This window comes from Heteronotia binoei, chromosome 8 (genome assembly GCF_032191835.1).
Source record: "Heteronotia binoei isolate CCM8104 ecotype False Entrance Well chromosome 8, APGP_CSIRO_Hbin_v1, whole genome shotgun sequence".
In the NCBI taxonomy this organism is placed as follows: Eukaryota; Metazoa; Chordata; class Lepidosauria; order Squamata; family Gekkonidae; genus Heteronotia; species Heteronotia binoei.
This window is the reverse complement of record NC_083230.1, coordinates 127,998,942-128,010,750: the sequence shown is the minus strand read 5'-3', so window position 1 is coordinate 128,010,750 and position 11,809 is coordinate 127,998,942. Positions and strand designations below refer to the sequence as shown.

General features: G+C 49.8%; 1 protein-coding gene across 1 annotated transcript in view; it reads right to left on the bottom strand.

Moving 5' to 3' along the window:
- LOC132576669 (filamin-C) overlaps window positions 1–11,809 on the bottom strand; it is a 204,861-nt gene that overhangs the window by 186,484 nt on the left and 6,568 nt on the right. The window contains exons 4-7 of the mRNA XM_060246039.1: window positions 10,946–11,071; window positions 5,568–5,705; window positions 3,565–3,691; window positions 1,776–1,912 (exon numbers count right to left, since the gene is read on the bottom strand). Of these exons, the coding sequence (XP_060102022.1) occupies window positions 1,776–1,912; window positions 3,565–3,691; window positions 5,568–5,679 (376 nt within the window). The 5' untranslated portion in view covers window positions 5,680–5,705; window positions 10,946–11,071. The remainder of the gene's footprint in view (window positions 1–1,775; window positions 1,913–3,564; window positions 3,692–5,567; window positions 5,706–10,945; window positions 11,072–11,809) is intronic.

Below are 11,809 nucleotides of genomic sequence, written 5' to 3'. Positions count from 1 at the left end.
AATTAATTAATTCTATTTTTGAAGTAATTTTCATGATTTATTCGTTATTTTCCACAGGGGTTTTTTTTTGGGTTGTTGTATAAGTCGCTTTGTCCTGCGGAACTCTAGGCTTCTCTACGATTCTGGGAATTAGGCAGATCATGAGAAGGAGAGCAGGAAGGGGTTCATCACTGTGGTTCTCGTGGCCCTTTCTTACACGCCCAGGCTACTAACTATAAAGTTTTGGCTACGCCTACACTTTAGGGCTAGACCCTGCTAGTTATATCCATATGATGCTAGCGGATGCCTTCGTTTCCACTTGGTATAGTCAGATCCAGAAGAAAACGTTCCATAGGTGTACCCTTGGACAACCTCTGTATGCGAAGTGAAACGCAGGCATTCAGAATCCTGAAACAGAGGATTTTAGATATTGAGAAACAGTCCCTTTGTTCTTCTGGACATAAAACTTGTTCCCCTTTAGCATTTGGTATCTTCCCAGATCGTGGGCTGCCTGCTGCCTGCCTTTCCCAGATTACTTCACCCCAGTTACGCCGCTCTTTTATGTCAGCAAGACGCAATGTTCTACCCTCAGCGGTATTGTCTGGGAGGTTTGCCAACATCCCTTATCAGGATAGAGTCTGCCCATGTAATAGAAGGCACCTTGAAACGGTCGCCCACATCTTACTTTATTGTGATTTTTATGGGGAAGTGCGGGACTGCATAATCAAACCTTTTCTAATTGTTATGGATTGTCTGAAGCGAAGTTAGGTTTTTTTCCATGAAGAAAGGTTAAAACTCTTGGGGCTCTATAGCTTGGAGAAACATCGACTGCGGGGTGACGTGACAGAAGTTTACAAGATTATGCATGGGATGGAGAAAGTGGAGAAAGAAGTATTCCACCTTTCTCACAACTGTCTTAAATTTTAACTCTTAAAATGTCTTAACTGTTTAATTGTTTTCTTATTTATCTATGGATGTATTGTTGGTTTTAATTGTGCGATATGTGGGAATCCACCCTGAGACCTTATGGGAAAGGGTGGAATAGAAATCCACAGAAATCAATCAATCAATCAATTAATTAATTAATTAAACGTTAGGCCACACTCCCTGACATCACCGTTGTTTCACGCAGGGCTTTTTTTGTTGAAAAAGCCCAGCCGGAATTCATTTGCATATTAGACCACACCCCCACAACACCACACTTTTGGGAGGAAATGCCCAGCGAGAACTCATTTTGCATATTAGGCCACACCCCCATGACACCACGATTTTGGGAGGGAAAGCCCAGCGAGAACTCATTTTGCATATTAGGCCACACCCCCCACGACACCACGATTTTGGGAGGAAAAGCCCAGCGAGAACTCATTTTGCATATTAAGCCACACTCCGCAACACCACAATTTTGGGAGGAAAAGCCCAGCAAGAACTCATTTGCATATTAAGCCACACCCCTGACATCGCCATTGTTTCACACCGGGCTTTTTCGGAGAAAAGGCTGAGCAGGAACTCATTTGCATGTGAGGCCACACACCCCGACATCACCGTTGTTTCACATAGGGATTTTGGATAGAAAAGGTTCAGCAGGAACTCATTTGCATGCGAGGCCACACAGCCCTGACACCAAGCCAGCTGGAACGGCACTCGTGTGCATTCGTACCTAAAAACCGCTTGGGCTAGATAACCCTGGAGGTCCCTTCCAACTCTCTGATTCTATGATTCTTACCCTCCCCCACGTCCCCAGCCTAGCCCGGGGTGGCTCCTCTGAGCCCAGAATTCTCACAGCAGCTCCCACTTACCCAGGGTGCCCACTTCTGTGCCAATCGCCTCCACGACAAAGTCGGCCGACTTCCCCACCATGCCAGTCTCCAAGCCAGGTCCCCAGGCCCTGACCTTCTGCAGGCCGGCCTCCGGCCCCACCTGCACCTCAAAGGGGCTGGAAGACAGGAAGGAGACGACCGAGGACCGCGTGAGCATTTCGGTTCATGCATTTGTTTTAACTCACTGAAAATGTCGAGACTGTGTGAGGCTGCGATAAAAAAGGCCAACGCCATGCTGGGGATTATTAGGAAGGGAACTGAAAACAAATCAGCCAGTATCATAACGCCCCTGTATACATCAATGGTGCAGTCTCATTTGGAGTACTGTGTGCAGTTCTGGTCGCCGCACCTCAAAAAGGATATTATAGCATTGGAGAAAGTCCAGAAATGGGCAACTAGAATGATGAAAGGATTGGAACACTTTCCCTATGAAGAAAGGTTAAAACGCTTGGGGCTCTTTAGCTTGAAGAAACGTCGACTGCGGGGTGACATGAGAGAGGTTTACAAGATTATGCACAGGATAGGGAAGGTAGAGGAAGAAGTCCTTTTCTCCCTTTCTCACAATACAAGAACTCGTGGGCATTCAATGAAATTGCTGAGCAGTCGGGTTAGAATGGATAAAAGGAAGAACTTCTTCACCCAAAGGGTGATTAACAGATGAATTCACTGCCAAAAGGAGGTGGTGGTGGCTACAAGTATAGACAGCTTCAAGAGGGAATGGATAAGCATATGGAGCAGAGGTCTATCAGTGGCTATTAGCCACAGGGTACTGTTGGAACTCTCTGCCTGGGGCAGTGATGCTCTGTATTCTTGGTGCTTGCGGGGGGGGGGGCAACAGTGGGAGGGCTTCTAGTGTCCTAGTCCCACTGGTGGACCTCCTGATGGCACCTGGGTTTTGGCCACTGTGTGACACAGAATGTTGGACTGGATGAGCCACTGGGCTGATCCAACATGACTTCTCTTATGTTCTAGGTGGCTGTTTGCCACAAGGTCTAAAGGGAACACTCTATCTGGGGCAGCGATGTTCTGTCTTCCTGGTGCTTGGGGGGAAATAGTGAGAGGGCTTCTGGAGTTCTGGCCCTGCTGGTGGACCTTCTGATGGCCCTTAGGTTTTAGCCACTGTGTGACACAGAGTATTGAAGTGGGTGGACCACTGGCCTGATCCAACATGGCTTCTCTTATGTTCTTCTGTGACACAGAGTGTTGGACTGAAGGGGCCACTGGCCTGATCCAACAGGGCTTCTCTTATGTTCTTATGTGACACAGAGTGTTGGACTGAAGGGGCCACTGGCCTGATCCAACAGGGCTTCTCTTCTTATGTGACACAGAGTGTTGGACTGGGTGGACCACTGGCCTGATCCAACATGGCTTCTCTTCTTATGTGACACAGAGTATTGAAGTGGGTGGACCACTGGCCTGATCCAACATGGCTTCTCTTATGTTCTTCTGTGACACAGAGTGTTGGACTGGATGGGCCACTGGCCTGATCCAACAAGGCTTCTCTTATGTTCTTATGTGACACAGAGTGTTGGACTGGATGGGCCATTCACCTGATCCAGCATGGCTTCTCTTATGTTCTTATGTGACACAGAGTATTGAACTGGGTGGACCACTGGCCTGATCCAACATGGCTTCTCTTACGTTCTACGTTCTTACAAGGAGTAGATGCTGAATATATGTTTTTAAAAGCTTTTTTGTTAAACTCTGCCACCAACGCCACTTTTTCTGCCTGTGTAGAATTGCACCCCACACACAGCTATGGGCTTACCTTCTTGGGATAGCGTAGCCCCCCCATGTGATGGACACCACGTACTTCCCGGGCGCCATGGGGTAATAGTCACACTCGTACACTCCATCGCCAACGTCCCGAACCTTCACTGGCTCCTCTGTGCCTTCTGTAAGGAAAAGGGTGGAGAGGCAGGAAGGGTGAGCAGAGAGGGCAGCAAAACACTCATTCCTATTCGCAGAACCCCAGTCGCTATTCAATAAGAATTCCCAGCTCAATGTTGGAAAATTCCTGGAGATTGGGTTGAGCCCAGGGAAAGGGGGGGTTTGGTCACAGGAGGGATTTCAACAGGGCAGGGGACGTTTAGTAGGAAAAGAGGTGCTGGGGCTCCTTAGCATAACTTAGTTACATAACTCATTTGCATATGCCACGCACCCCTGACACCCCTTCACGTTTCAAAAAGATTGGGCCAGGGGGTCCAAATCTATGAACCACAAAAGAATGGGCCCCTACCCTTCCTTCTTTCCAAATGGAGGGTAGGCACTGAAAAGAAGAAGAAGACGAAGACTGCAGATTTATACCCCCGCCCTTTTCTCTAAATCAGAGACTCAGAGCGGCTCACAATCTCCTTTACCTTCCTCCCCCACAACAGACACCCTGTGAGGTGGGTGGGGCTGAGAGGGCTCTCACAGCAGCTGCCCTTCCAAGGACAACTCCTGCGAGAGCTCTGGCTGACCCAAGGCCATTCCAGCAGCTGCAAGTGGAGGAGTGGGGAATCAAACCCGGTTCTCCCAGATAAGAGAGCTCTGGCTAACCCAAGGCCATGCCAGCAGCTGCAAGTGGAGGAGTGGGGAATCAAACCCAGTTCTCCCAGATAAGAGAGCTCTGGCTGACCCAAGGCCATTCCAGCAGCTGCAAGTGGAGGAGTGGGGAATCAAACCCGGTTCTCCAGATAAGAGAGCTCTGGCTGACCCAAGGCCATTCCAGCAGCTGCAAGTGGAGGAGTGGGGAATCAAACCCGGTTCTCCCAGATAAGAGTCCGCACACTTAACCACTACACCAAACTGGTTCTCAAGAAGAAGATCGTACATTTATAGTCTCAGAGCGGCTCACAATCTCCTTTATCTCCCTTCCCCACAAGAGGCACCCTGTGAGGTGGGTGAGGCTGACAGGGCTCACAAAGCAGCTGCCCTTTCAAGGACAACTCCTGCGAGAGCTATGGCTGACCCAGGGCCATTCCAGCAGCTGCATGTGGAGGAGTGGGGAATCAAACCCAATTCTCCAAGGTAAGAGAGCTCTGGCTGACCCAAGGCCATTCCAGCAGCTGCAAGTGGAGGAGTGGGGAATCAAATCTGGTACTCCCAGATAAGAGAGCTCTGGCTGACCCAAGGCCATTTCAGCAGGTGCAAGTGAAGGAATGGGGAATCAAACACGGTTCTTCCAGATAAGAGAGCTATGACTGACCCAAGGCCATTCCAGCAGCTGCAAGTGGAGGAGTGGGGAATCAAACCCGGTTCTCTAAGATAAGAGAGCTCTGGCTGACCCAGGATCATTCCAGCAGCTGCAAGCGGAGGAGTGGGGAATCCAACCCGGTTCTCCCAGGTAAGAGAGCTCTGCCTGACCCAAGGCCATTTCAGCAGCTGCAAGGGGAGGAGTGGAGAATCCAACCCGGTTCTCCCAGTTAAGAGAGCTCTGGCTGACCCAAGGCCATTCCAGCAGCTGCAAGGGGTGGAGTGGGGAATCCAACCCGGTTCTCCCAGATAAGAGAGCTCTGGCTGACCCAAGGCCATTCCAGCAGCTGCAAGCGGAGGGGTGGGGAATCAAACCCGGTTCTTCCAGATAAAGAGTCCGCGCACTTCACCGCTGCACCAAACTGGTGTGCAGTCCCTCTAAATCTGATGGCCAGAACTCTCTTTGGCGTTCAATTGTGCTTGTCACATGCTTGCTCCTGACCCCACCCCCAATGTCTCCCAGCTCCACCCCCAAAGTCCCCTGCTGTTCCTTGAATTGTGCTTGGCCACCCTAAGAGAGGCTGGGGTACTTACTGGGCCCCTTGAGCGTGACTTTCAGCTCCCCGGTGCCAGCTCCTTTCGTGTAGACCTTGAAATCGGCCACTTCCTTCACGCGGACCCCCTTGGGTTGCAGCCCCCTCCCCATCGCCCGGCAGGCATTCGGGTTGCAAGCTGCAAAGGGAAGAAAAGATCGGAGTTTAGCCCCGGCCCAGGAGTTCAGCACGGCGCGCTCGCTGTTTTGTTGCTCCCCATGCACCCTGCCTCTCAGACTCGGGGTGGCATTCAGGCCCGGAGAAGAGGAGGCTGGAACGGGGCAGGCCTCTTTGGGAGGCTGGTGCTCAGCTCTTCCCAAAGCCGCAGGAGTCTCGCGACGTCAGCTGGGTAGGATGTGGCCCAAACAAGCACTCGCAGGCAAGGTCAGGATCCGGCAGGCAGCTCAGAGAAGCTCCACAGGTCCGATACGCAAGCAAAGGACATGCAGAGAGCGCCGCTAACAGCCGATGCGTTTCCAGGCTGCGTTTTGCAAAGAAGAGGATCCGTTTGCGCTCAGATGTATTCACTTTGGTATTTAGACCCTGTCATGATGAGGAAAAACTCTGGGGTCTCAAGTCCAGATGGTTGGAGGAATTGTAAAACTAAAGTGGTATCATCAGGGGGGGTTTGGTAGAAAAAGCCAAGCAGGAACTCATTTGCATATCAGGCCCTCTGATGTCACCATTGTTTCCCACGGGGCTTTTGTGTAGAAAAAGCCTAGCGGGTGAATAATTTGCATATCAGGCCACACCCCCTGATGCCAAGCCAGCCAGAACTGCGTTCCTGTGCGTTCTTGCTCAAAAAAAAGGCCATGGGTATCCTAGAATCTTAGAGCTGGAAGGGAGCTCCGGGGTCATCTAGTCCAACCCCCTGTACAATGCAGGAAACTCACAAAGACGTCCCCCTGAATTCACAGGTGGTATCATATGTGGTGGGAATGTCCAACAGCGTCAAACTTTTGGAATAAAGTGGCAGAGCAAATAAAACTTATATTCGATCTAACCATTCCAGTCGATTTTAAACTTCTTTTACTTGATATCTTGGCCTGATGCGACATGGCTTCTCTTATGTTCTAGGTGGCTGTTTGCCACAAGGTCTAAAGGGAACACTCTATCTGGGGCAGTGATGTTCTGTCTTCCTGGTGCTCAGGGGGGAAATAGTGAGAGGGCCTGATAGATCGGTGAGTAAAGAGCAGAAATTTTTAATCTCAACGATGTTGGCGATAGCTCGTATGACTATTACAAAAACTTGGGACTATTACAAAAATCTTGGGAATCGGGGAGGGACGCTGGCTCAGTGGTAGAGCATCTGCTTGGGAAGCAGAAGGTCCCAGGTTCAATCCCCGGCATCTCCAAAAAAGGGTCCAGGCAAATAGGTGTGAAAAACCTCAGCTTGAGACCCTGGAGAGCCGCTGCCAGTCTGAGAAGACAATACTGACTTTGATGGACCAAAGGTCTGATTCAGTATAAGGCAGCTTCATATGTTCATATGTCCACATACCCCCACGACTGAACTGTGGTATGATAAGTTATGGGACCAGTATGTAATGGGTAAGAAAATGGATAAACCTTTCTTTGGAAATGATACTGATCTGGCTACAGATTATGCTTTGCTTTGGGCCCCGGTTTTGGAATTCTTTGGGAATATTTCCTTCTTGCCTAACAGAATGAATTGCAGGCCTTTTCTTAATTCTTAACACCTAGCATATTATGTATTGTTTTTGTAAATTGTTGTATGCATCCAACAATTTAAATTGGATTCTTGTATGTTAGATTTATATTTCTGTTATTTATTTCCCCTGTGTTCCCTGTATTCCCTTTGTATTGGATTGGATTCAATAAAATAAAATCTATTATTAAAAAAAAAAAACAAATGGCTCAGGTAACCTGAAGAAGAAGACGACAAGATTGGATTTATACTCCGCCCTCCACTTAAGAGTCTCAGAGCGGCTCACAATCTCCTTTACCTTCCTCCCCCACAACAGTCACCCTGTGAGGTAGGTGGAGCTGGAGAGGGCTCTCACAGCAGCTGCCCTTTCAAGGACAGAGTCTCAGAGTGACCTACAATCTACTTTCCCTTCCTCCCCCACAACAGATACCCTGTGAGGTGGGTGGGGCTGAGAGAGCTCTCCCAGAAGCTGCCCTTTCAAGGACAACCTCTGCCAGAGCTTTGGCTGACCCAAGGCCATTCCAGAAGCTGCAAGTGGAGGAGTGGGGAATCAAACCCCGTTCTCCCAGATAAGAGAGCTATGGCTGACCCAAAGCCATTCCAGCAGGTGCAAGTGGAGGAGTGGGGAATCAAACCCAGTTCTCCCAGATGGCTATGGCTGACCCACAGATGACAGCCAGTCGCTCGGGGGCCTGTTAGGAGCCCTCCGGGGGCCTGATTCGGCCCCCAAACCGCATGTTTGACACCCCCACTCTAAGCTGAGTGAGTGTGAGCTAGCTCACAGATTTTTAGCCTCCGGCTCACACCTTTTTGTCTGTGTCCTTCTCCCTGTATCTTGCTTCTTTCTGCATAGCAGGGATTAGATAAAAAAATGGAGCAGAGGTCCATCAGTGGCTATTAGCCACAGTGCGTGTGTGCGTGTGTGTGTGTGTGTGGCATGGCTTCTCTTATGTTCATCCAGCATGGCTTCTCTTATGTTCTTATGTTCAGTTTGCTTTCCCAGGCTTGCTAAATTGCACAGCAGAGCTACAGAGCAAAACCTCTGTTTTCTCTATTGGCTGAGGATCCTCCCTTGGGGAGGAATAGCTTGCTTTGTCAGGCTCTCTCTGTTGCACAGCAGAGCTACAGAGCAAAACCTCTGTTTTCTCCATTGGCTGAGGATCCTCCCTTGGGGAGGAATAGCTTGCTTTGCCAGGCTCTCTCTATTGTACAGCGGAGCTACTGAGTCCAGCCTCTCTTTCTTCGATTGGCTGAGGCTCCCCCACCTCCAGTCTCCTAGGGAAGGAAGAAAAGAGCCAGAGCTTCCTTTGCACGGTTCCTTGGTTCCCATGGGAGAAATACAAAGAAAGCACCTTTAAGACCAAGTGCTAATGTTTTAAGCATGTTTTAATTGTGTTTGTTTGTGTCCTTTATAAAGTTTGTGTGTGTTTGTCTGCTTTTTATAAAATTTATCTCTCTGCTACCAAATCTTAAATAGGTACACACATGGCCTGGCCCAACCCGACAAGATCCGGCCCAACGAGGTCCCATTTATGTCAGATCCGTCCCTCATAACAAATGAGTTTGACACCCCAGGCTTAGAGGGAACACTGTTCAATCTCCAGCATTGATTAGTCCATCTGCAGCTTTCAAAGATGCATATATCGAAATGCAACTGACCCATACAGAAAAAAAGGCAGATTTGAAGGGGCAGTTTTGAAGGAGGGAAGTGGGAGGCATATTGCTGGAGTGGCTGTAAAGGGTGAGGGGCTGGGAAGGTGGGAAAGAGGAGATGATGTCAAAGCAGGGAGACGGAACCGCAAAAGCCACAGCGGAACAAGCGGCAAAGACTACATCTCCCAGAATGCAGCGCAGCAAAGACTACGACTCTCTGAATGCAGTGCGGCTCAGAGTGAAGCATGCTGGGTCAATAGGGTTCTTGAATCACGCAGGATGGATAAAGCGATTTCGGGATTAGGGCGTGGGCCACGCAAAGCCGCGCTGGAAGCAGAATTGCTAAAAGCAAGCCAAGGAAGATCAAGTGCTGGGGATTGCCCTACACACACACTGGAGGAGGACACCCCCCCCCCCATTTCTCCTTTCATTCCTCTTCCAAAATCTGATCTGCCAGATGTTTTTTTTGGCTTGGTCAGTGTAATCATTGTAGGGTTGCCAACCTGCGGGGGGGGGGGGTCTCTCCTGGAATTACAACTGACCTCCAGATGACAGAGATCAGCGCACCTGGAGAAAATGGAGGCTTCAGATAGGGTTGCCAATCCCCAGGTAGGGGCAGGGGATCCCCCAGTTTGTGTTTTAACAATTTATTAATAACACATGGTTGCAATATTTAATTGTCTCTTTTCTATACTAACCCATATGATATTTCAACCCCCCCTCCCTCCAATATTTGACTTCCCTGAAGTTATAAATTTAAATTCAGTGATAAGGTACCACTAACCAATCAAAAGTCCAATGCTTTTCTTTTCTCATTAATACTAAAAAATTGTCCCATGTCTTTTTACATTCCACTCTTTCTCCATATATCCTTTGAATTTCTTCCACTCCTTTTTGGATATATCTAAATGTTTGGCTGGAAGACAGAGCTGCTGCCCTCTAGTAAGGAGGATTTTCTGTTCAGGGTATGAAAGACCCTTCTGGGGAGGTCTATGCCTATTAATCTTAGTTAAAGATTAAAGTTAAAGATTAGTTAAAGATTAATCCAAGATGACGTCAATTACCTTTAATCGTTGATTTTGGTTTTAGAAAGGTGGGTAGCTGGGATCCCCCAGTTTGGAGGCCCTCCCCCCACTTTAGGGTCATCAGAAAGCGGCAAGGGGGGGAGGGAAATTACTGCTGGGCACTCCATTATTCCCTAAGGAGACTGATTCCCATAGGGGATAATGGAGAATTGATCAGTGGCTATCTGGGGCTCTGGGGGAGGGGCTGTGTTTTGAGACAGAGGCGCCATATTTTCTGCATAGCATCTGGTGACGCTCCCCAAAATACCCTCCAAGTTTCAAAAAGATGGGGCCAGGGGGGCCAAGTCTATGAGCCCCCAAAGAAGGTGCCCCTATCCTTCATTATTTCCTATGGAAGGAAGGCATTTAAAAGTTGGGCGGTCCCTTTAAATGTGATGGCCAGAACTCCCTTTGAAGTTCAATGATGCTTGTCCCAACCTCGCTCCTGGCTCCACCCCCAAAGTCCACAGCTATTTCTTGAACTGGACTTGGCATAAGTAGAAGTTTTGCTAACAGCTCTTGCCTTAGGAAGCCCTGCCAAGTCCTGAAGATATAGGGTTGTCCCAGATGGGGCCAGGGGATCCCTCAGTTTGGAGAGCCTCCCCCCACTTCAGGGTCGTCAGAAAGCGGGGGTGGGGGGGAGGAGAGGGAAATATCTTCTGGAAACTCTATTATTTCCTATGGAGATTTATTCCCATAGAAAATCATGGAGAATTGATCCGTGGGTATCTGGGGCGGCTGTTTTTTTGGGTAGAGGCGCCAAATTTTCAGCATAGCATCCAGTGCCTCTCTCCAAAACACCCTCCAAGTTTCCAAAAGATTGAACCTCAGTTCACGGCTTGTTTCTAATGCCAGCCGAGGAACCGCCCCAACGGAAAGGAAGCGGGGTGCCCCCCCGGGGTTCTTCCATGCCATGCTATGCCCGCATCGGCTCCAGTCATGCCAGGGCGAGGAAGCACAGAGTCAAGGCCGGGCCGGGCTCAGGCTACTAACTTGGTTTACGCGGCTTGGGCAGGGTGGCGGGCGGGATTTTCTTGGCCTTGTCGGCAGGCGGGGTGCGGACAGACTGAGGGATGATCTGAACGGGGGAGACGCCGGGTGGAGGAGGGGGAGGCAGCGCTGCGGGCCGTCGGAGGAGAGAGGAGAGGAGGAGTTAGTGGGGGGTGATGGGATGAAGAAGCAGGGGGGTTCAGGGCTTTGGCTGGGAACCTCCCTGGAGAGCAGGCAGCTCGGCCTTGGGAAAAGAAAAGCGGACCTTTGCCTCGGTTTGCCCATCTGCGTATCGCGTGCCCTGACCTCCCAGTCATTTTGCTAGTGGCAGGTTGGAAGAAGACAAAGAGATTGGATTTATATCCTGCCCTTTGCTACGCAAAGAAGTCTCAGAGCTGCTTGCAATCTCCTTCCCTTTCCTCTCCCTGCAACAGACACCCTGTAAGATAGGTGGGGCTGAGAGAGCTCTGACAGAAACTGCTCGTGAGAGAACAGCTCTGAGAGAGCTATGGCTGACCCCAGGCCATTCCAGAAGCTGCAAATGGAGGAGTGGGGAATCAAACCTGGATCTCCCAGATAACAGAGTTATGGCTGACCCAAGGCTGCAGACGGAGGACTGCGGAATCAAACCCAGATCTCCCAGATAAGAGAGCTCTGGCTGACCCAAGGCCATTCCAGCAGCTGCAAGTGGAGGAGTGGAGAATCAAACCTGGTTCTCCCAGATAAGAGAGCTACGGCTGACCCAAGGCCATTCCAGCAGCTGTGAGTGGAGGAGTGGGGAATCAAACCCAGTTCTCCCAGATAAGAGTCCTCACACTTAACCACTACACCAAACTGGCTTCTAGTGTCCTGGCCCCACTGGTGGAC